The following is a 25579-nucleotide window of genomic DNA, read 5'->3' on the forward strand; positions in this document are numbered from 1 at the left end:
CCATTATCAATAAAAGTGGAAGTAAAAGAAAACCTCAAATTTTGGGTTGTCCCCAGAAAAGTAATAGAAGGGAAATCTTCCAATGTGGACACTAGTTCTGGTGACCTAGAGGTCCTCAAGAAATTCCTTTAATTTGCAGGAATTTCCTCTCACTTCCTGTTTGGCTATGAGACAGGAAATTAAGGGAAATGTCTGCAATGGAACAGAAATGGCGAAAGAAAAAACAAATCTGACAAGAGTTTTAACCCTCCTTTACTTTTTTTTACACTTTATAACCACTTTAACCCCTTCATTTCCTGTGTATGGCTTATGCTGCTCCTATATCTAATGCTGGCCATACACTATACGAAAAATCGTTTAAACTCGTTTTAAAAATGAACACTCGGTCGTGAGAGTAAACGATCGTGCCATCATGTAATCACCGATTACATCATTCAATGAACATAAATTAATCCGTTTTTTGTTTGTTTTTTCACATATACCAAGTGCAATCAGTTTGGACGAGAAACACATTAACCTTTCAATTTATCGTTCGTTCGGCAGAAAACTTCCAAACGTGTCCTTCCTTTTTTTCGGTTCAAAAGCGTCACAGCCGATTACCGATTTGTGCCCATTAACTGTCCGAAAAACAAACGAACTGTCCAAATGACCAAATTGCGGCAGATTTTTGGTATAGTGTATGGCCAGCATAATGCATTTCTATAAAATTGTGGCAAAATATGGACACCTTGGGGTGCCTATTTTCCATAAAGAGATAATTTTTGGAGTGTTCATACTGACATGGCATTTTTCTCCTTTTATATAGTAAAAAATAAAAAATTGTGGTTATAATACCACCAGAGGATAGCTCTATTTGGCTCAAAAAATGTATTTGAGTAAACTATTGTGTGCCTGAGTAACGTAATTGCCAAACTATCACAGCCCTGAAAACTGACAAATGGCCTGGTAATCAGGGTTATATTTAGCTTGCTATTCAAGTGAATAAAGAAGAAGGGAGCACACATATCTTCTAGGCAAGAATCTTTGTGCACAAGAAACAAGACAATCTTCTTCTTTACCTTCTATTTTATGAAGTTCAGTAGAAATATTGCAGCACACGTCAAATATGCATTTGAATTTACCAGGTACCATGTAGTGGCACAAGAGTTTTGCGCAGATCTTACCCTTGAGGGCCAGTTCACACCATAGAAACGCAGTCCGGATGCATTCCAGATGCTTTTCTGCATGTGCATTTTTGTTGCGTTTTTGGTGTGTTTTTGATGAAGTCCAGTGCATTTTTCCCCCTCTTTTTTCAAACCTTAAAAAGGACGTGTGTTCCAGTGCGTTTAGGTGTGTCCCATTGCTTTTTTTGATGCGTTCCAGTACAGTCCAGTGGAGCAAAAATGCAGCATGTTCTATTTTTTTTTTTTTCTGGAACTGGAATGTACTGGAACTGCAAGCACTGATGTGAACTATGCCATTGGAAACCTTATAACCTACTTTGCATATGTTTTTGATGCAGAAATAAAACGCACTGGACTGCTTGTGGTGTGAACTGGCCCTAAATCATTTTCATGCAGACCTTCCCTTAACTGTTCTGGGCAAACTTTGCCCCATAACCCTTCTTGCTCTTCAACCCCTTCAGGCTGTGCCTATAACTGTTTCGGGCATAGCTAATGATGTATGCGTTGGTAATAAAATTGTGCAAAATATTATGTCACCTGCCGTCTAGTGCACAGGTATCAAACACAAGGTCCGCGGGCTGAATGCGCCCCCCCCAGGCCATTTCATGTAGCCCTCGCACCTCTCCTGCAGCTGCGGAACCCCCTTGTCTCTGTCCCCACCTTGTCTCCCTTGTTGTCGGCAGCAGAGAGGACAGAACTCCTTTGCCAGACCCTGTGCTTCTCTGTGCTGCTGCAGAAAGGCTTGTCTTTACCCACCCCCCCCCCCTTCTAGGCAGTCTGCAGCAGAGAGGAAGGCAGGACTCCTCCTACAGATCCTGCACCTCCCTGTGCAGCCACAACACCATCTTGTCTATGCCTCCCCTGGTCTCAGCATTCTGTAAGCTGACTCTAGCCCTCTTCTGGCCCTCCTCCAGACCTTGCAATTTCTTCTTCCCAGATCCACCCAAATCTTCTTCCTGGCAGTAGCGCAAGATAAGGGAATGCATTGTGATGTAAGGAAGGGTGGGTTACTCTTAACTTGAGAGGGTGGGGGGCTCTTGACATCTCATGTCGTGGGGGGCTCTGGACATCTAATCTTACAGGTATAACCAGCCCTTTGAGGACAACCATAATGCTGATGCGGCCCGCAATGAAATTGAGTTTGACACCCCCTGGTCTAGTGTAAACAGTCATGTTATTTGTGCAGGTCTCTTTTTAAACAAATGTATGTGAAGCATTTTGAGTTCAGTCTTGTTAATGTCAAACTCAAAGGCCCTTTTACTTATTTTAGGAAAAACTCTGGGAGTTTACTTCAGACACTCGGCAGGCACCCAAGCAAATGGTCTGGTAAATGCACCTCTCTTTATATTTAACGTGTGTTTTGTGTAATAATATACCTGACAGTCATCTACTTATTTAAAGACTAAGTCCACCTATTGCAAAAAAAATAATAATTGTACTCCTATTTTGTATAAGAGCCTGCAAAGCATTGCAGCTGCAATCCGTGGATTACAGGTACAGTGCACAGGCTCCTGCAGCCACTGGTCTGGTAAGAAAAGTAGAGTTAGTCTTCGAAGAGAAGCTAATATGAGCTTTCTATCTTATAGTACAGTACAGGACACAGGCTTGATATTCATGGACCCTGGGTCACAGGCTGGCACCTTAAGATGATTCGACACTGGCAAAGCTTTAAAGACATGATCCCGGGGCATCCCCCATATAACTCTACCCCACACAGTGGGTCCTCAGTTTTTTTACTAGTGTCCCAAGGTGAAGGACCTCTTCTCCCTTACTGAAAATATCTCTTAGCTTACCTATATTATTATTTCAGTCAACTTTTTAATCACCACTTCACTGTCTTCAAATACAGAATATGAAGCAGTGCATCTGGATCAGTGTAATCTCAGTAATAATTTAGGAGCTGGACCATATACCATGGGGATGGCCTGTAATAATAATTTGGGTTCATACCGGTAAAAAAAAATATAATGTGTGTGTATGTATATATGTATATGTATATATATATATATATATATATATATATATATAGCTTTAGGTACTGGCTCCTGCATGGGCATTCATCTTGACACTTGGTGTAACACGTGTAGTTAGCCGCAGGGTGTTATGCACATCCAAGGCTCCCTATGGAACCCAGACCTTGAAGACCCCCTTTGGGGGTATGCTCACTGAGATGGTTGAAGTCTAGATCCTATAAATGGACGAGTTGCACAGACAGGTAAGACACGGTCACCCTGTATCCTTTGATTGATACTTTAGTCTCACAGCAAGTATGAGACAAAATATCTCTATCTCTATTACTTTTGTTATACTATTTAATGTGTCTCCTGATTAGTATGTGTTTATTCATGAAAACTATAAGGAAATACATGTCCTATTGAACTAAAATGTATGCATCTGTATGACCCATACAGACTTGAACTCCCCCTATTGTCATTTAACTACACCTAATGTGTCTTGCTTAAGGACATGTTAGTCCATCTCTAATGTTAGCACCCAATTTAGACCTTTTTTATTTATTTATTTTACAAACCTTGGCCAATCTAAAAGGAAAATGGTGCAAATATGTCTTTGTATATTTTTTCTATGAAAATCTATAAAATTGATTTAAAGAGAAAATATCAGGAAACCTGGATTGTGTTTGAAACTTATTTAGTAATATAGTGTAAACTTTTTAAACTTGGCACTAAAATTCAACCACTTACAGCTTAGCCTCAGGTGGATGACCACTGTTATGTCACACCGAAGGTCCCACCATTTTGCAATGAGGACTTTGCTACAGGACAGTCACCAAAGATTACAGCGTATTCTTTCTTGGACTTAGTTACCCCATTTTCTCACCCTACTTCATGAGTGCCCCATCGGGGAATACCCTTACTGCTAGCAATGGCGGAACCTAGGCGCTTCCCTTGCAACAAGACCCTTTTTTAACAACGGTCTCTGCATCTTGTTGGCATGGAACAAAAATGCTCCCCCTCTCAATGTGCTTATGCTCCTATCCAACAAAGCAAAGAACTCCCCAACCTTGTGGATTTACAACAGTCTTGGCATTAGGGAGGTCATTTCTATCATACTACTGTAAGGAGATAACAACAGATGCCAGTCTCTCAAACTGGGGAGGAGCGGTCTAGTCTCTCACAGTTCATGGAACATGGTCACCAGAGAAAGGCAAGCTCCCCATAATCAGCTTAGAGCTCAGAGCAATAAAAATAGCTCTTCAACACTGGACCCCCCTTCTTCAGGGAAACCCGATTAGGGTGCAGTCAGACAACGCCAAGGCTGTGCCTACATCAGTCACCATGGGGGTACCATGAGTCATTCAGCCTTGACGAAAGTAAGCATGATCATCCCATGAATGGAGAAACTGTCCAGCCATCTCTGCCATCCACATCCCAGGAGTGGACAGTTGTAAGGTGGATTGCCTCAGTCATCACAGCCTGGACCAAGGAGACTGGGCCCTTCACCCTAACATCTTCAGCCTAGTATATCAGAGATGGGGGACTCTTGATGTGGATATCCTGGCCTCTGGGTTTAACAAGTTACCCCTATTTGTGTCCTGGACCAAGGATTCTCTAGCACTGGAATTGAATGCTCTGATAATTTCCTGGACTCGCTTCAGGCTAATCTGTGCCTTTCCCTATTGTGAATTCTGTCTTGCAAAATAGAGAAGAAACCAGTGATTCTCACTGCACCAAAGTGGTCCAGGAGAACCTGGTACAACAGACATACTCCAACTTCTGGGCGATTAATCCTGTCTGCCTTTATACAGATCAGACCTTCTATCCTGCTTCTCAGCTATTGGCTCTAAACTGTTAAAGCACACTTCTTGAAATGTGTTAAAATCCATGCAATGTACATAAATCACCCAGATGGGAATGTTTTTTTTTTCTCAACAAAAGTGCAGTTACGCTTTAAAATATAAAACCCAAAAAAAACTGTAAATTCTATTGGCTGTAATGCCATTGCACATATTACCTGAATATATTTCCAATATTAAGGAAAAAAAATAGGAAATCCTTTTTTCTTTTTTTCTTTCTTTCAGCACTTTAGTAGATGCCCCTATGTTTTCTTATGTGGTAGTGCAGTGTTAATTTTGTTGTCAAATTTTCGATTTAATTCTAATCGTAGTCTTTTGACTAAAATGCCATATTAGTTGTATTTTAGTCATTTGAATTGTTATAATCGTATTTTAGTCAGTGCCTAACTCCACTTTTGTTGAGAAAAACACATTCCCCCTGGATGATGTGCATTGCAGGGATTTTACCAAATATTGTTGCAGATTCCTACGTTTTGTTATTCTAAAGAAATCACTGTGTGTTTTTCTGTGTCCACGTGGGAAAGTAAGGGCTCTTTACATGGGCGTTCCATATGTCCGTTTTTCATCCCATCCGTTTGCGGATGAAAAACGGACATAATGTATCTCTATGTAAATACGGATGTCAGTGGATGATCATCCGCTGACATCCGTTTTTCGTCCTTTCCGTTCAGTTCAGTTTTTTGGAACGGAAGAGAAACCTATTTTTCTCTTACGTCCTCCGACAGTCGCCGCCCCTTCATATTCATCACCAATGGGTTATGTCCTCTTATCCGTAGGAGTAGCTAGGCAATAGAATATGTTAGTACAAAAGACTTTTAACATATCCCCACCCCCAGGGGGTGGTCCCCTCAGTACATAACCCTCCACTTCCTGTAACCAAACCAGTTTCATTTGTCTAGCTGTTAGGAGTGGCTGGATGTTTCTGTGCTGGGACACCTTGTCCCAGCTCTCTTTCCTTTCTTTGGATTTTATTTGAGTTTTTTCTCTCTCTTTCTTGTTAGCTGTTATTTTATCAGCGTTAGTTAGTTCTTCGGAAGAAGAGGATCATGCGGGCTGTGTCTCGGGCTGACCTCCCTGGTCGCAGGTTGTGGGTCAGTGGTTTCTCAGCCCGCCATCGAGCGTTCAGTCAGGTATCGCTCCTGGGTTTTCTGAACGACCCATCCCTGTGTCGTGCAGGGATGCCAGGTGAGGTGGCTACCTCACCGGACGCTGTGCGGTTTCTCAACCCACCTCCTGATGCGTCCTGGATGCGACTCTCCCTGCCTTATGTTCAGCGGTTTGTTCGCCTGTGCGGGTTCCCCACGCCATGTTAGAGGTAAGTGTATGTATGTGGGGACCTGTCTGTCTGGGGGGTGTCAGTCTGGGACTGTGTTACCTTACCCTGTGTTCACAATATTACTGTCTCCCTATCCCTCATGTTGCATGCTGTGGGCTGCAGGAGGGGGGGGTTGTGCTGCACTCTGTGTCAGTTTGTATGTGAACGGCTGTGTGCTGTGGGGCTTGAGTTTTCTCATGCTTGGGGCACATTACAGCGCCGCTGCGGCAGTTTAACATGTTTCCTTTTGCTGGGCAATTAGGATGTTTCTTTTACTTCACCCTCATGGGGTGTGGGAGCGGCAGTTTCGGCGCCAAACGGCGCCATTTTGGCTGCGATCGCTCCGGCCGCATGTTTTACATGCATGGCGGCCATTTTCTTGTAGCCTCCATAGGCTTTAATGGAGCGCCCTGTATACCAGCATTCAGGAGCACCGCAGGCAGCAGCAGCAGCGATATCCAGGTTCATTTCCCTCTATTCCCTGTATCCTGCCTTGGTTTAATTGTCCCTGTGGGGGTCCCTTGTGTGGGGTGTTTGTGTGCAGTGGGCTACGATCGCAGCGCTCTCTTAAAGGGGCGGTCACCCATTTATTTTACTGCTACAGGGGCATGGATTCTCAGGAAAACAAATTTCCTACAACTTTAGTGGGGAGCCAGGGGTCTGTACTCTCCCCCCATGGGGGGGATTTGGCTGCGATTGTGGCTAGCCTTGCGACTCAGGTGCAAATGCTGGTGGCTGCTCAATCCACAAAGGCCCATTGTTTCAGTTTCCTCTGATTCAGAGGGTGATGGTACTGGGGCTGCTGTGGCTGGGGTCTCCTTTTCGGGGTCCCGTTCCTCCCTGGACCTTGTCGGGTCAGATATGGAGGCTGAGGTGGAGGGGGTTGATAATTCTCCCCCTGGCTCGTCTGAAGAGCTTGCACTCATGGATGAATTGGTTGCTTCTATCAAGCAAACACTGCGGTTAGAGGAGGAATCATGTCCTCCAGCTGCCTTGGCGGCTGATGGGACGCAGAAAAGGCGCAAAACGTCGCAGGTGTACCCCTGCACTGCTGATTCAAAACGCTGTAAAAGAACAGTGGCGTAATATACGCAAGCCATTTGCTGTACCTAGTAGTTTTAAGCTACGCTATCCCTTTACGCCTGCTACTGATGAGCGCTGGTGTATTCCACCGCCGGTGGATCATGCGATAGCTGTTTTAAACAAATCCACTGCGATTCCGGCTGAAGACACCCCGGTGTTCCGGGATGCCACGGACAAGAGAATGGAATCTCTTGCCCGTCACACCTATTCTATTATGGGTCCTATGTTAAAAGCTTTATTCGCTTCTCTTATGGCGACCCAGGCGGTCGCGAGCTGGACGCAGGTGCTTAGGCGGGTCCTGGTGGCTGATTCTGCCTCCCAGGCGACTTTGGATATGGTGGATAAAATCCACCAGGGTGTCATGTACTTGTGTGATGCGGACCTGGATATGGTTCCGTTGGCTGCACGTGTACACAGTGTGGCGGTGTTAAATCGCCGCCTGGTTTGGTTGAAGTGTTGGTCTGTGGATCAATCTTCCCGTGAGACCTTGGCCAATCTGCCTTATGATGGTTCTCGCCTTTTTGGCGAATCCTTAGATGCACTAATTAAGTGAGTCACGGGTGGTAAGAGCACGCTCTTGCCTCAATCCCACAAGCCCAAGGCGGCTCCTGGTAAGAAGGAGCCGTGGGCAGGTAAGCAAAAGTCCGGCCAATCCGGTTCTGCGGCCCACAACAGTGCGGCCTGAAGGGGCGCCCTCACCCGAGTCTGGGGTGGGGGGACGCTTGCTCGGTTTTCTCTCGGCCATGGCTGTCCCGGGTTCGGGACAGGTGGGTTCAGGAACTCGTTCGATCTGGCTACAAGATCGAGTTTCTCTCTCGGCCGATGAGCAGATTTTTTCCCTCAAATCTTCTGTTATCCCCGGAGCGTTTGCGGGTCCTGCGCCTAGCGGTGCAGGACCTGAGGGCTCAGGGTGTGGTGGTCCCGGTACCTCATCGGGACAGATTTCGGGGGTTCTATTCCAATCTGTTCACCGTGCCCAGGAAAGAGGGCAAGGTACGTCCGATTCTGGACTTGAAGGCGCTGAACTGCTTTGTGCGGGTGCGCAAGTTCCGCATGGAATCCCTGCGGTCGGTGGTGGCTGCCCTGGTTCCGGGGGAATTCATGGCTTCCATCGACTTGAAGGATGCGTATCTTCACATCCCCATTTTCGAGGGTCACCAGAGGTACCTTCGATTCGCCATAGCGGAGGATCATTACCAATTTGTGGCTTTGCCTTTCGGTCTCGCCTCGGCTCCGAGGGTGTTCACCAAAGTGCTGGCACCGGTTCTGGCCTTGTTGAGAGCCCAGGGCATATCGGTCCTGGGATGTCTGGACGATATTTTGGTTCGGTCTGCGACCAACCAAGGTCTGGTGAAGGATCTGTCCGTCACGTTGCAGACTCTGCAAGAGTTTGGTTGGACGATCAATTTCCCAAAAATCAACATTGTGCCCGTCGGTCCGCCTCCCGTATCTGGGAATGCTTCTGGACTCTGTCCAGGCGAAGGTCTTCCTACCGGACGACAAACTCAGGGCTCTTCGGGAGGGAGTCAGGTCCCTCAGGGACAATCAGTTCTCGTCCATTCGGACGTGCATGCGGTGTCTGGGATTGATGGTCTCGGTTTTCGAGGCGATTCCCTTCGCTCAGTTTCACACTCGGGGTCTCCAAGCGGAGATATTGTCCAAGTGGGACGGGCGACCGCACTCTCTGGATCTTCAGATATCCTTGCGTTCTCAGACCAGAAGGGATCTTCTGTGGTGGCTTCGGTCCCCCTCAGTGTCGGGGGGCAAGTCTTTTCGTCCCCTTTCGTGGACGGTGATCACCACGGACGCCAGCCTGTCGGGCTGGGGTGGTGTTCTGGGCGTTCTGTCCGCCCAGGGTGTTTGGTCGCAGGAGGAATCCTCCCTTCCGATCAACGTTCTGGTACTGCGAGCGGTACTCCTCTGTCTTCGTCGTGGGACGGACAGTCTTCACGGCTGTCCGGTCAGGGTGCAGGCGGACAATGCCACGGCGGTGGCTTACATCAATCACCAAGGGGGCTCCAGGAGTGCCCAGGCGGCTCGAGAAGTGGCCGCGATTCTGTCTTGGGCCGTGACGCATGTCCCGACAATATCAGCTGTTCACATTCCGGGAGTGGAATATTGGCAGGCGGATTATCTGAGCCGCCAGACCCTGGTCCAGGGGGAATGGTTCCTTCACCCGGATGTCTTCCAGATGTTGTGCGCGAAGTGGGGTCTTCCGGAGGTAGACCTGTTCGCATCTCGTCTGCACAACAAAGTTCCACGGTTCGTGGCAAGGACGCGCGATCCTCGGGCAGACGCGTCGGACGCGTTGGTTGCCCCGTGGCATCAGTACCGACTGATGTATGCGTTTCCACCGGTTCAATTACTGTCCAGGTTCCTTCGCAGGTTGCACTCGGAACCAACTGCGGTGATTCTTGTGGCACCGGACTGGCCTTGCCGGTCCTTGTACGCAGACCTCGTAAATCTGGCAATCGACGTCCCGTGGCGTCTGCCTCTTCGAGAAGATCTTCTGTCGCAAGGACCGATCTTCCATCCTGCATTACAGTCGCTGGCTTTGACGGCCTGGCTGTTGAAACCGAGGTCCTGAAGACCAGGGGTCTTTCCCCTGAGGTCATTCACACCTTGATCACTGCGAGGAGGTCTTCCTCGGGGAAGGTTTACTACCGTACTTGGAAGGCATGTTTTGCCTGGTGCGAATCCAGGGGTTTCTCTCCTACCACTTAATCAGTGTCTAGGGTGTTGCCCTTCCTTCAGACGGGTGTTGAACAGCGTTTGGCGCTGGCTACGATCAAGGGTCAGGTGTCCGCTTTGGCCGTTCTGTTTCAACGTCCTGTGGCATCTAACGCTTTGGTTAGCACTTTTGTGCAGGGGGTACGTCATCTGATCCCTCCTAGGAGGGACCCTCTGCCCCCTTGGGACTTGAATCTAGTCCTGTCTGTATTGCAGCGTGCTCCTTTTGAAAGGATCAGGGAAATCTCGCTGTCTTTGTTATCCAAGAGGGTCGCCTTTTTGGTGGCTATCACCTCGGCTCGTCGAGTGTCGGAGCTGGCAGCCTTGTCCTGCAAGTCTCCGTATCTGGTTGTGCATTTGGACAAGGTGGTCTTGCGACCTACCCTTTCTTTTCTTCCAAAAAGGGTTTTGGACTTTCATCTCAATGAGGACATTGTCCTACCTTCGCTCTGCGCGAAGCCTAAGCATCCGACGGAGGTGCTGCTTCACTCCTTGGATGTTGTCCGGGCGATTAGAGTCTACTTGAAATCGACTGAGTCTTTTCGCAAGTCGGATGCCTTGTTTGTTCTTCCGGCAGGTCCTCGGAAGGGCATGGCGGCGTCGGCTTCTACCATCGCCAAATGGATCAGACAGACCATTGCTCAGGCCTATGCCTTGAAGGGGAAAGTTCCCCCTGTACCTGTGGAGGCGCACTCTACCAGATCTCTGAGTACGTCTTGGGCCTGGCGTCATGGGGCCTCTGTGGCCCAGGTGTGTAAGGCGGCGACTTGGTCGACCGTTCACACTTTCACAAAATTCTACAGGGTAGATGTTAAGGCATCGGCTGATGCTTCCTTTGGCCGCAAGGTTCTCGGTGCGGCAGTTCCCTAGAGCCCTTGTTACGGGTTCTTTGACTGTTTGGGACATTTGTTTTTTCCCTGGGTTTTCTTGCTCCTGTTGAGCGAGTGTTTTGTTCTTATGCCCAACTGGGTTCCTTCCTTTGGTAAGGTTCCTTTCTCTGATGGGGAGACGGCGTTGCCTTGGGCGCGGCTGCGTTCTTCCCACCCCTCATGTTTACACTGCTTGGGGACATCCCATTGGTGATGAATATGAAGGGGCGGCGACTGTCGGAGGACGTAAGAGAAAACGGAATTTTTGTAAAATCTTACCTGTAAAATTCCTTTCTCTGAGTCCTCCGACAGTCGCCGCCCCCGCCCCTCTTTTGGGGTTTTTCATGTACTCTCTACTGCTATTTCACTGAAACTGGTTTGGTTACAGGAAGTGGAGGGTTATGTACTGAGGGGACCACCCCCTGGGGGTGGGGATATGTTAAAAGTCTTTTGTACTAACATATTCTATTGCCTAGCTACTCCTACGGATAAGAGGACATAACCCATTGGTGATGAATATGAAGGGGCGGCGACTGTCGGAGGACTCAGAGAAAGGAATTTTACAGGTAAGATTTTACAAAAATTCCGTTTTTCTTCCGTTCAAAAAACAGAACGAACGCAAAGACGGATGTCAGTGGTGTCATCCGCTGACATCCATATTTACATAGAGATACATTATGTCCGTTTTTCATCCGCAAACGGATGGGTTGAAAAACGGACAAACGGGACAGATGACACAAGTGTCATCCGTGTCCGTTTCAAAAAAAAAAAAGGACCTGATCGGGCAAAAAAAACTGAACGCCCGTGTGAAAGAGGCCTTAATCTAATGGGAGTCGTTTCATAATTATCAAACAGCTGCATCACCTGCAGGGCACTAAAGAGTAAAGCTGCTGGGCCTGCATCCCTTTAGCCGTGATTTCCTATTGGGAGTATCTCACCAAAAATGGCATTTTTGTTGCAGGGGATGCCTGAAATCTGACTCTTATCTTAGGAAAGACCTCTGGGAAAATCAGTGAGCAAATCACACAAGCAGGAAATTATGTTTCTGGTGGGCATTCTGTACACATTTTGTATACAGAACACCTCCAGGCAGCCATATTGCATTGAATTTTCTGAAAATTACAGAACTTCAGATTGAAAAATAAAGGTAATGTTTTTTATTTTTATTGTCGGGAATCAAGTACCCGACAGACATCACACAAAACACAATTACTGGTTCTACCAGTAAGGATACAAAACAATACAAAAACTAGATCCCACTCCCCCCTAGTGCAATACCACCCAGGAGTAATGACCAGACCATATGTTTAACCTCTGAGTAATATAACTTAGCAATTACTACAACAACCATCCAAGGTAATGTTTATTGTTTAATAACATTTCATTACAAAATGACTTGTGTCGCAATTGTATACGCTATAATATTTTTTCTTTATTTAATATTTTTTTCCCCATGAAAGTGGACCCTTTAATTTCGTCAACGAAAATAACACTGCTTGCCAGTATGTAATTACCTGAAGGTACAAGCCTATAACGCAGGGTTTTTGAATATCAAGCACACATTCACCTGGAAGATTCACCTGCTGTGTATGTTTTCTGAATGGCAAATTTACTCCTTTATAAACATCCCTCTATTTATTTGTTAGGCCTCATTCACAAAAGCAATGAGGCCTGTAGACCGTGACTAGGCCGTGTGTTTGTGCGGCTTGAGATGCCAGGTGCAGCATGCAGGCAGACCATGAACATGGGCGCAGAGCCTGTGCACTTGTCCCTGCGTAACCGTAACAAATTCATTCCTTAGGTGTACAGATATCATAAAAAGTTTACCTCACATCAATTTACTACAAATTATTTTACCACAGCATCAATGTCGCTCACTATTGCTAATCAGGGAGGGAAAAATGAAATATCAAGTGGAACGTCGTAAAACAACATTTCCTGAAAATGCATTAGTCCTCACAGGCTTCAGCTTGCACAGCTGTTCTGAAGCGCAGGTTTGTACAGTGAACATATACTACGTTTTCAAGAAATTTCAACCAGCTTTCTTTAAACCCTTAAAACACCCATCATTTTCCAGCCAAGGGGTGATCTTAATGGGAATTCTTTATATCCCTTTAAATAAAGTTTCAGCTGGTTTTCAGGAAGCTTCAAGCAGTGCTAAAACATACTCAAAGCCTGCTAAAAACTTGTTTAAAGTGACAAACAACACTCTTAGTAAGATATTAAGGTGATCAAAAGCAGTGTCTAGTACAGAAACAGCCTGTCTGTAATAAAGGGTACTGGAGGTTTGGCATGGCTGTCACAGAATGTAGTGTTTATTAAGGCTACTCAATATTTATAAATTCTTTTATCAAGTTGAACCATTGTAATTACAATGTTTAAAGTATTAAATATTTGAATTTTAAATATTAAATAAATTATGTAAGGCACAAACAGAGTACAACAGTCAGATAAAGTCGTATTTCAGTAAAGCCGGAAAAAAAAATTATTTTCAAATAAACCTAGTATACATAGTGAGAGTGTGTAAGTGAGCATAGGTCGTTCTCAGGACATTTCACTGCACTGTATATAAATTACATGTTAGGGACTGTGGTTACATCTCACATTTTCTGGGTAAGCGAGGTACAGTTTTCTGGGTAAAAGAAGGGTAAGCAGAGCAGGGAATTTGTTTAAGAACACAAGGTGGGGGGGGGGGGGGGGGGAAGAGGGCACCTGGAAAGTAAATGAGAAAAAGTAAAGGGTGAGAGGAGGATGGGGGAGATGACAGATTAGGTAATCGGCATGGATGTAAAAAGCCCACAGCTCTCCTCTCTTTAGTAGCTCCGCTAAGTCCAATCTTATCAGTCAATAGATCTTATTACAGGAACCAAGGGGTGCAAATTCTGAAGTGTTTTTTCTGAGTGTTCTTTTAATCCTGCTGTTGCACCATTAACTTTATATCAGTCACTCTGACATACCTTAACTCCATGGTAGGCTGTCCAGTCTTTTTCCACATAGCAAGTATACATGACTTAGGCCCAGCAGTTTTTCATAGTTCCCCATACCTTATTCTGGGGGTCTGAGGAGATCTTCAAAAAGCCCAGCCTCCAGAGAATGTATCTGAGGGGAAGTTGAAAGTAAGCAGTACCAGGAGTGCCTGAATTGGTTTTTTAATACTGCGCTTTTCCCCATCCAGACATGTATTGCAATTGGGCAGCTAGAAAGTCTAATTATGGGTTAGGGGCTGCTAGAGCTCTGTCTCCAATTGAGTATTGTACAGTTTGAAGTATAATGCAGTAGGTGTTTGCGCCTCCTTTTCCTTTCTTTCTTTCTTGAAGTATAGTGTGCGCCTGCCCACCTTAACAGATAAGGCCACTTATTACGTTTCTTTGTTTTAACCAACGACCAGCTATCTATACCTGGGAATTGTGTAAAATGTACAATTATTGGGGTATTCAAATCATGGTTACCATGTTTACTGTTCCCATCACAATTATTGGGAGCTTACTCCAGGCCTGTTTCTTTAAATTTGGCTAGGATAGGTATTGGGCATTTGAATGGGGTCCAATGACATGAGTACTGGTGAACAAAAACAGAAAAGTGCCTCTAAGTGTAATAGGTTTAGTTCAAAGGGATAACCGTGTAGACAATTGGCAACTTGCATGATATGAATAAAATCAAAGCTCATCTGTAGAGTATGGTGAAGCGTCCTCTTACGACTTTCATTACTGTGGGTTTAGTAACACTTTAAAGGTCACTTTGAGGTAAACCTGTCATGAGAGAAACAGAGAAACATGGGGCTGCCATTGTTGACTTTCCTTTAAAATTGCTAGTTGCTTGCCTTTTTGCTGACCAAATGGTTTTGATGGTTGTGCCAGTGACCCAAAACAAGAGTTTGGTTTAGAAATGTCGAAAAAGTCCATGTTTGCTTTGGGTTAGTGACCCCAAAGTATGAAGGAAGAGGTTCAGCATGACATTCAGGCAACTAACATTTTTAGAAGTAGAGTTTAACAATGGGAAGTGTTAAAATCAAAAGGTATTTCAAAGTGACAATTACCCTTATGAAGAATGACAAACTAGTTAAACGAGCTATCCAATATTAATATGGATGGCCTCAAACTCCTATTATAATGATAAAAAAAATTCTCAAATTTTAAATAAGCCATCTGCAGGAAAACTCAAATAATGAATGCACAAAATGTATTCCCAGCACCACCCTAATGCTATACACATATAGATTTTTGATCGAAAATTATCGTTTTAAGAACCTTCGTTCAATTTTCTAGTCATTAGTGGGGTCAAATCAACTTTCATTTTCAACCACAGTGACAGGAAAATTTGAAGGAGCAGGATGGACAGCTTTTCTCGATCAAACTAATTTGTGGACAGTGTGGGTTTGATTTACTAAACCTGAAGAGTGCAACATCTGGTGCAGCTATAGAAGCCAATCAGTTGCCAGGTTTTATTGTTAAAGCTTAATTGAGCAAGCTGAAGCTAGAAGCTGATTGGCTACCATGAAAAGCTGTACCAGATTTTGCACTCTTTAGTTTTATTAAATCAACCCCTGTATGTGTTTTTTTTCTGAAATTATTTTCATTTTAAAATTGAATGTCAAAAGCATGAGAAATTTTTGAACATTTTTCTATTCATTGAATGTACAAAGTAGGGCTGTCACGACTCGTCAACGTAGTCGACTACGTCGACTACAAAAATTCGTCAACGTGCGTGAAAGGTGTCGACGCGTCACACGTGACGTCACACGCCCCCCTGCTTGCATTCCGGCCGGGCCGCTACATTGATTGGGGCCGCTGCAGGCTGCACTGCCCCGCCCCCGGCCCCCGCTGCGCTCCAGTCCAGAGTGTCTGTGAGCGGCATGACATCCCGGAGGCGAGCGACGCTCTGCACACTGAGGCAGTGATGTGGTTGCAGGTGCAAAAGTTAGTAAAATGCCCTTTTTTTTCTTTTTTTTGATTGTTGCCACATTTTTTACATTTGTTATATGGGCGGACAGAGAAGTCGCAGTCTTTGGTCTATGAAGTGTAATAGAACGCCATGAGACCCTCATTTTCATCTCTCATTGGACTCAGCTGAGAGTGATTGCCTGAGACTGATCTTTATTACTTGTCAATAAACTCTGTATGGTGGATTTCCTGCGCATTTCTAGTTATTTCAAACACAACTCCAGGGTAGGCAGTAGCCCCTACCCCCCCCAGTCACATGGTCCCCCCAACATGATTATATATATTTTTTAATGTACAAAATGTTATCGTCTCTTTAAAGCAAACCTATCCATAGAGATGCATGGAGACTGTCATCCCCAATCCACTCCTGAAGATGCAGGTTGTCTGGCTGTCACAATGATAAGATGATGTATATGTTTCCTATGTATATGCTGTCCCAGATAAAGGATACCATGTATTAAAGCAGGAGGATAAACATGACAGCCAAGTAACTAGCATTTGCAGAATGTGACGTTGCTTTGACAGCCTCCATTTTTCTCTGGTGACGGATTCACTTTACAACGGAACTTTACTGCATGTGAGCGTCACAAACCAAAAAATGCTATTTAATTCATTAATTATATTCGAAGCAACTCCTCAAACCATCCACCCATGTCCCCATCTAACCATCCAACCACATCTCCATCTATCCATCCATTCAACCGTGTCTCCATCCTTTCATCCACCCGTGTCTCCATCCTTTCATCCATCCATCCATGTCTCCATCCTTTCATCCATCCATCCATGTATCTATCCTTTCATCCATCCATCCATCCGTGTCTCCATCCTTTCATCCATCCATCCGTGTCTCCATCCTTTCATCCACCCGTGTCTCCATCCTTTCATTCATCCATCCGTGTCTCCATCCTTTCATCCATCCATCCATGTCTCCATCCTTTCATTCATCCGTGTCTCCATCCTTTCATCCATCCATCCATGTCTCCATCCTTTCATCCATCCATGTATCTATCCTTTCATCCATCCATCCGTGTCTCCATCCTTTCATCCATCCACCCGTGTCTCCATCCTTTCTTTCATCCATCCGTGTCTCCATCCTTTCATCCATCCTCTGTACTAGGTGGGGGAGCTTACTGAGGGGTCTGTACTGGGAGGGGGGCTTACTGAGGGGTCTGTACTGGGAGGGGGGCTTACTGAGGGGTCTGTACTGGGAGGGGACTTACTGAGGGGTCTGTACTGGGAGGGGACTTACTGAGGGATCTGTACTGGGAGGGGGGCTTACTGAGGGGTCTGTACTGGGAGGGGGGCTTACTGAGGGGTCTGTATTAATTACAGGATTAATTAGCTAATCAAAAAAACACTCAATTAAGCAAAAAAAATAAAATAAAAATAATCGTTAGATTAGTCGACTAATTGTAAAAATAATCGATAGATTAGTCGACAGACAAATTAATCGTTAGTTGCAGCCCTAGTACAAAGAGTCTTTTTTAAAATGTTTATACGAATATTCTCATATGAAAATCTAGTGTATGGCCAGCATTAGGCTGGATTCACACTATTGCGCTGCAGCATGTTAGCACAAGTAGTGCGTAAAATTTCTTATTTTTCTATGCTGATGCTCAACATTGACATTCATTCTTGTTGGCATCCCCGGCACACCTTACTGATGGACATGCATGGCAGCTCACCGCAATGCCCTGTAACACACTACTGTATGCTGAGGGGTGCTGCATTACATAAAATCAGATTTTGGATGTACGATTTTTTTAGTACAGGACACAAGCTCCTTTAATTATTACTGCTAAACAAGCAGAGATCGTGCTGACAGATCAGATAATAGCAGCTGGCAAAAACACTCGGACAAATGTTGTACATTTTTGTAATGTAGGATATAAATTCACATTGTCGCACTTATTGTGACAAATAGAAATCATAAGGCAAACAAGTAAATATTAGTCCCAAATAAGTCCAAAATCATGAAAAGTGTGATGAGAAAGTCTTTTCTGTCCAGATCTTTTCAACACCAAAGTGTACCTCCACTATAAGTATAATGAACTGTTACTGAAGCATATAGACCCTTTGTGTAAAAAGTCATATGAACTTGTGGATTAATACATCAACTGTAAAAGACCTGAAAACGCCTCCAAATCCCTATACATGGTTACCAAGGCATCACATCCATGGACAAAAGATAATCAAGCGTAACATTGAAAGAGAATCAAGAAGGCAAGGCTCACATAGCATAAAATCGCATATATACTATATACTAAATAATTTTCCGCTCACGATGATTAAAAACAACAAGCGCTTAGTAATACAAATAATAGTCCTGGGATACAATCTGGCCACTTCCTGGTTACAGTGTGCGTGGTGATGTCACAAGTGTTAGCTCCGCCCTACACATTTCATCACATCTCGTGTCATTGGGGGCCAGAAGCCACGTTTGTCACAATGGCAATTCTATGCTCCATTCAAGAGGGAAAGGCATATAGGGGGATCTAGTTTTATATCCAAGCCTCATTTAGATTTCAAGATGGCTGAATCACGGTTTCTGCTCCAGAATGAAGCGAGATCTAAACCAAGCCTCGTTCTGAACCAAGCCTTCTTGTGACAAGTAGACAGCCAAGCGTAAAAATCACAGGAGAATAAAATGTCCACTCATATCCTGTAGGGAAATAGTAAGAGAAAGTAACGGTATAAAAAATATGTTCTATAGTACACCATAAAATGCTATAAGTGTCCCCTATGCAGCCCTCAAATTTTCCACTCGCCTGCTCGCATTTTGCGAGTGGAAAATTATGTAGGGCGAGCGTGGGGCTGCTCCGGGAGCCGCTCAGGGGAAGAGAGAGAGGAAGAGGAAAGCTGGCCAGGTAATGACAGAGCGCAGATCATCCCACTGTAACAGCTTTAATTGTAATTTCCGGGCGCTCGCCGACACACACAGTCCCGTCTCCTAGCCTGGCTTCTTTGATACACAGAACACCTGGCCAACCAGGACGTGTGACGTCTATCAAAGAAGCTGGGCTAGGAGGCGGGACTGTGTGTGTCGGCGAGCGCCCGGCAATTACAATTAAAGCTGTTACAGTGGGATGATCCACGCTCTGTCATTATCCGGCAAGCAGTGGCATACCAATGGGGGGTGCGGGGGGGGGGGGTGTCAAGCCGGTACTCGCGCCAATCATCTCCTCTCGGTCATCAGCTGCTCCCTCTGTCTGTGCTGTGCTGCTCGCGGGGGCGATAAGAAGGTGAGTGCCCAAGGATTGAGCAGCCTCCCTGTGTGACTGGATAGAGGGGGATGGAGTGGCTGCATATAGAGCAATTGATCTTTCCATATTCCTCCTGCAGCCGCTGGATGCCTGATTCTCCTCTCTGCAGGCATTCAGCGATTGCAGGAGGAATATGGAGAGATCAATTCCACTATATGCAGCCGCCCCATCCCCCTCCTATCCAACTTCTTTTTTCTTTTGCTGGCCCCCCAGTGCTTTACAGCCCCCCCCCCCCTCCAGCCCCTTAGTGCTCTTCAGCCCCCCCCTATCCAGCCCTCCAAGTGCTCTTCAGCCCTCCCAGTGTTGTTCAGCCCCCCTCTCTAGCCCCCCAGTGCTCTTCAGCCTTCTCCTCCAGCCCCTTATTGCTCTTCAGCCCCCCTAGTGCTCTTCAGCCCCCCCCTCCAGCCCCCCCAGTGCTCTTCAGCCTCCCCCTCCAGCCCCTTAGTGCTCTTCAGCCCCCCCTTCCCAGTGCTCTTCAGCCCCCGCCCTCCAGACCCTTGATGGGCACTGATGAGGCTGCACTGATGGGCACTGAAAACGTTGTTAATATTTATTTTTGTAACTTCTGCATTAATGCAAAAACTTTTAACAGTGTAATTTTATGAGATCATTTATGAGGACGTGTTTAGCGGTGGAATTAGGGGCGGGCAGGTTAGGAGTTGGGTGGGGCACCTGGTGGCGAGTAACCCTTAAGGCCTGGCTAGTAGCTCAGGACTTTAAATTTTGAGCCTTGCCCTATTGAATGGATCACATAAAAATATACAGGGTTGTAAAATTGGACAATGAAAAAATTTGATCTCTAATTCCCCAAGTCCATGTTATTGTTTGAATGTAAACATAAAAAAGATATAAAAAGACATATTTATCACTTTAAAATCATATAGGATAACATCAAAAATAAAATACAACAAATGGTAAAAATTGATAGACCATATAATACATATCAGGCTTAAACCTCCCTACTTACAGAATTTGCCAACAACCCCTTAGAATAAACTAATATGTCAGACATGGACAAGGGGTTATGAATTGACACATGCACAATTTTAGATTTTTTCAAATATTTATCAAAACATATTCAAGCTATAGTTATATGATGGATATGAGCTGAAAATGCACACTCTCAGGTTTAATTTGGGGGTATGTACATCCAAATCGGATGAAGGGTTTAGGAATTACAGCTCTTAAGATTAGCCATCCCCCTTTTTCAAGGGAGCAAAAGTAATTGGATGATTGAATCAAAAGCTGTTTCATGGCCAGGTGTGGGCTACTCCTTCCTTATTTCTTCATTAATTAACAAGGTAAAAGGTCTGGAGTTGAATCTAAGTGTGGTATTTGCATTTGGAATCTATTGCTGTGAACCTACATCATGTGTTAAAAGGAGCTGTCCATGCAAGTGAAACAGGCCATTGTAAAGCTTCAAAAACTAAACAAATCCATCAGAGAGATAGCAACAACATCCGGAGTGGCCAAATCAACAGTTTGGTACATTCTGAGGAAAGAAGAACGCACTGGTGAGCTCAGCAACATAAAAAGGTCTGGACGTCAACAGAAGACAACAGTGGTGGATGATCGCAGGATCCTCCCTATGGTAAAGAGAAACCCATTCACAACATCCAGTAAAGTGTATGACACTCTCCAGGAGGTGGGCGTATCATTATTAAAGTCTACAATCAAGAGAAGACTTCACAAGAGCAAATTCAGAGGGTTCACTAAAAGGTGCAAACCATTTATATGCCTGAAGAAGAATAGAAAAGCCAGATTAGACTTTGCCAAAACACATCTAAAAAAGCCAGACCAATTCTGGAAAAGCAATCTTTGGACAGATGAAACTAAAATTAATTTGTACTAGAATGACGGGGGGAAAAACAAGTGTGGAGAAGGCTTGGAACAGCTCATGATCCAAAGCACACAATGTCATCTGTAAAACATGGTGGAGGCAGTTTGGTGGCATGGGCATGCATGGCTTACAGTGGCACTGGGTCATTGGTGTTTATTGGTGTGACGGAAGCAGCCGGTTGAGTTCTGCAGTGTTTAGAGATCTACTCTCCTCCCAGATTCAGCCAAACGCAGCAAAGTTAATTGGACAGTACTTCACAGTACAGATGGACAATGATCCAAAAGCAAACCAAGGAGATTTTGAAGAAAAAGAAGTGAAATAAATATTCTGCAATGGCCGAGTCAATCACCTAATCTCAACCCAATTGAGCATGCATTTCACTTGCTGAAGGCAAAACTAAAGGCAGAAAGACCCACAAACAAAGAAAAACTGAAGACAGTTGCAGTTAGAGCCTGGCAAAGCATCAGAAAGGAGGAAACCCAGTCTTTGGTAATGTCCATGGGTTCCAGACTTCAGGCAGACATTGCCAGTAAAGGATTCCCAACAAAATTTAAAAAATGAACATTTTATTTATGATTATATTCATTTGTCCAATTACATTTGAGCCTCTGAAAATGGGGGGACTGTGTATAAAAATGGTTGCAGTTCCTAAAATTTGTACTTGATATTCATGTTCAACCCCTTGAATTAAAGCTGCACGTCTGCTCTTCAAATTAATTTGGATTATTTCCTTTTGTTTTTATTCTGGTGGCATACAGAGCCAAAATTATGAAAATTGTGCCTGTGTCCAAATATATATAGACCTAACTGTATGTCCCATTCTACATTCATATCATATGGGGCAAAAGTCCTAGGTTTGTGAATCCAGCGGCTTTGTAGTTGGGAAACCCCCCTCTTAATAGATCTCCCTCTCCAAGGTGCCGCATATTTATCTGTGGCCAAGAAGAGGGTCCCCTTAGGGTCCTTATTGTAATAAGGAGCATAGTGTTTAGGGACACTATGTTCTTTCATGCCTCTTTAGATATTAACAATGTGTTCATTTACATACACCGAAAATTACCTTGCAGTCTTGCACACACATTGTTTACCACAAAGACAACATATTCGGTAGACAACATTTCTTGATGCGCATGTAATGAATTGTTTAATAGAATACAATCTGGATGCGACCATAGATGTAAATACTCAAGATTTCTTTCCACAAAGTGTAAGTGTATGCTGTTGCCTTTGTTATGGTCTGTGAGACTCTTGCTGTTTAGACTAAGTTCATGGCCCAAGACCATCCCTCTAATTACCACCACCTAGAGCTTCTACTTGTAGGTTGTCACTACTGTGTGGACAGCCAGGCAGATACAGCCTGCCAAATTTTCAGAATGAGCCTCCTCTCGTTCCATATGTGGAGGATCCTTTGACAAAATTGCTTGTCTGTGGAAATCCTATTCAAAAAACGATTTGAGTGACTGCCTTTTGAGGCAAAATGGCTCTTTGGTCCCTCCTTGGATAAGTAAATCAAGTAGATCACAAGAACACTCTCCTCCCCAGAAAAAGAAAGCTGGTGCTTAGACCTACTGCTGAGGCTAGGAAAAATGTATTTTGTCCCTATCAGGCTTCCAGCTCCAAGTCTAAGTTGGGAACACCCTTTTATCTGAAGACTTCTCAGTGATAGGATGTCCTCAGTTGTTAGAGTAGGGGACATCAGATGGGATTTTTAGCCTTCTGGATACAGGAAACCTTACATTTTTGGATTTAGAATTTAATTTTCAGGGAATACAAACTGGAATTTAGGACTCCTCCCCGCTTCATGCTCCCAAGATTGTCTTTCTCCCCTCAAAGACAGGTGGATCGTCTTGCTGCTGTTTGGAGGAGTTTGGCCCATTCTAGATCAGAAAATCTTCAACTTGCTCCTGCAGATTTAAGAGTTCTGCATGCAATCTACTAGGCTCAAATTTCTATTAATATTGCCTTCTTCTTTCTGGGGGATTTTCTGGTCTCAGGATATCACGGATGCTTACTTGGAAATTCCCATTTGCCCCCTTTCAACATTATCTGTATTTTGCCATTGGCAATCTGCATTATCAGTTTACAAATTTCTAGTGGACAGTGCAGACTATTTGTATTGGACATTGGATTCAGCCCTTTCCAGGATTTTCCTGTCATGGGACAAACTTTGGTCCTTTCGCTCTAGTGCCAGGCCTTTTAGTCCCAGTGTTTACTGTTAAATCGTGCCTGCATGAGGGTTTAGAGCCTAATAGTAGCTTCTTTTTGAGGCTCCCTACTTCTCGTTTCACTGATAGTAGGTGGATTAGACAAGTTATTGTTCAAGCCCTCAGTATATAAGGATTGTTCAGTTTTCAGATATTTATCAGTTTGTGGACTCTATAACTTTCCTTCAGACTAAATAATATATACTGATTTGGGTTATTTTCATCTAAGAAATGTAGTGGAATACATTTTGGGCTAAATTTATTAAGAACAATTATTTATTTTCAAAATTTTATAACCGAAATGAAGAAAAAAAATGTTTCCAAAATTTTCACTCTTTTTTTTTTGTTTAGCAAAAAAAAATAAAAAACCCAGTGATGATTAAATACCACCAAATTGACTTTGCAATTGTAATTCAAAGTCTGACAGCGCTGAAAGCTGAAAACAGTCCTGGGCAGGAAGGGGGTAAAAGTACACTGTATTGAAGTGGTTAAACAGAAGGGTTATCCAGACCATCAAGTGCGCATTGCTTATGAAAGATTTGGAGGATCGACCTCTTGCCCATTGTTCTATGTTTAATATTGAGACCACCAAAAATATGAAATTTACTACGGGATTCAATGGCAATTATCAGGCTATAATTAGAATTCTGAAAAAGCATTGGAACTTCTTTTGGATCCTAAATTAGGACCTAGTCTTCCATAGGTACCTGTTGTCACACTTAAGAAGGAATGTAGCCTCAAAAATATCATTGCCCCTAATAATCTGCAACATCCCAACATCAATAGAAAGGCTAATGGACATTCAATTCCTTTCATGATGCAGCAGGTAGAGAGTACACTATAATAATCCAAATGTTATCGCACTGGTAGATTTAAGAAAAGCTTCTGGCACAAAACAATGAGTTGTGATTGCATATATCAAACATATAAATTAGTTTGAGTACACCATGAAGAAATTCATCACCTGCTCAACAGAGTTTGTTATATATGTCTTAAAGTGTCCATGTAACCTTTTGTATGTAGGCTGCACAAACTGTACACTTCAAAAAAGAATAGGCGAGCATCGCAGATTTATTAAAGAGGGTTGTGACAAACAGTGTGCCGTGACATTTTTCTACACATCAAATAAGAATATATTTAGACTGGTAGTTTTAGGGATTGAACATATATTAAAAAGTGATGTCACAGGCAGTGAAAGATTTCTGAATTTATGAAGGCGTTAGGCTTTTTAGTAGGGATCGACTGATTATCGGCAATGCCGATATATCGGTGGCCGATATGCACTTTCCCCAATATATCGGAATCGGCCCCTGAGGTTACCGATATTGCCGATATTTCGGGAAAGTGCTTGTAGTGATGCCTGCAGCTAGAGGCATCACACTGATACCGGCATCCATTACTGTCATTACAAGGAGTGGGAGGGGATGTCTCCCCCCTCCGGCTGCCTTCCGCCGCTTGCCCGGGTCTCCCGTCCCACCGGTAGACCTGGGCATCCTACCTGGACGGTCGCCGAAGAGAAGACCCGATCAAAGCCGCATTCAGCTCTGATTGGGTCTCCATGTAAAAAATCTGGAAGTGATGTCACGACATCACTTCCAGGTACTCGGCGGCAAATTCAAAAAAATGCGAGCATTCAAAACAGTCAAACTTGGCGTTTTGAATCCTTTTAAGTGCAGAGGAGGGGTTTGGGGTCTTTTAGACCCCCAGATCCCTCCACAATAGTACCTGTGAAAATAAATAAATACATTTTTTTTAAATGTCCGAAAATATCGGCCAATACCGATACCCGATGACCAAAATATCAGTATCGGCACTAAAAAAAACGATATCGGTCGATCACTACTTTTTAGATCTATAAATTAGGTACTCCACCCAATGAACTTAAAGGGTAAGTCCACCCTAACACTAAAATCACTACATCTGCAGACATTCACGATCTAACAAAAACCTATCTAGCCCTGTAAAGAAGGAATTGGTATACATACCTTTTTTGAAGCCGATCCGGTCCAGTCTCACGCAGCGGAAGCTCTGCAGAGGATACACATAGCAACAGGTGTGAAATGAATGGGAAGTGAAGTCACCCATAGAGTTACTATTGGGCTTCTGTTGTCGGCTGTCTCCTCTGCACCTGCCTCCACACCGAAGCTGCATCTGACAGCTCAGCGTAGGACCGGACCAGACCAGCTTCAGAAAAACGTGTAAATATACTCAATTCTTCTTTACAGGGCTAGATAGGTTAGAATCAGATCGTGGATGCCTGTAGATGTAGTGATTTTAGTGTTAGGGTGGACTTCCCCTTTAACGTGGAGCTGGAGTTACATACTGTTGTTTAGTACTGGTATCCCCCTCCCGGGCTCA

General features: G+C 44.3%; 1 protein-coding gene across 1 annotated transcript in view; it reads left to right on the top strand.

The window, feature by feature from the left end:
- VPS16 (VPS16 core subunit of CORVET and HOPS complexes) overlaps positions 1-25579 on the top strand; it is a 160589-nt gene that overhangs the window by 24175 nt on the left and 110835 nt on the right. Inside the window, exon 8 of the mRNA XM_082261094.1 lies at positions 2434-2489. Within this exon, the coding sequence (XP_082117220.1) occupies positions 2434-2489 (56 nt within the window). The remainder of the gene's footprint in view (positions 1-2433; positions 2490-25579) is intronic.

The sequence above is a fragment of the Pelophylax lessonae genome (genome assembly GCF_965119305.1).
Source record: "Pelophylax lessonae genome assembly, chromosome: 6".
Lineage (NCBI taxonomy): Eukaryota > Metazoa > Chordata > Amphibia > Anura > Ranidae > Pelophylax > Pelophylax lessonae.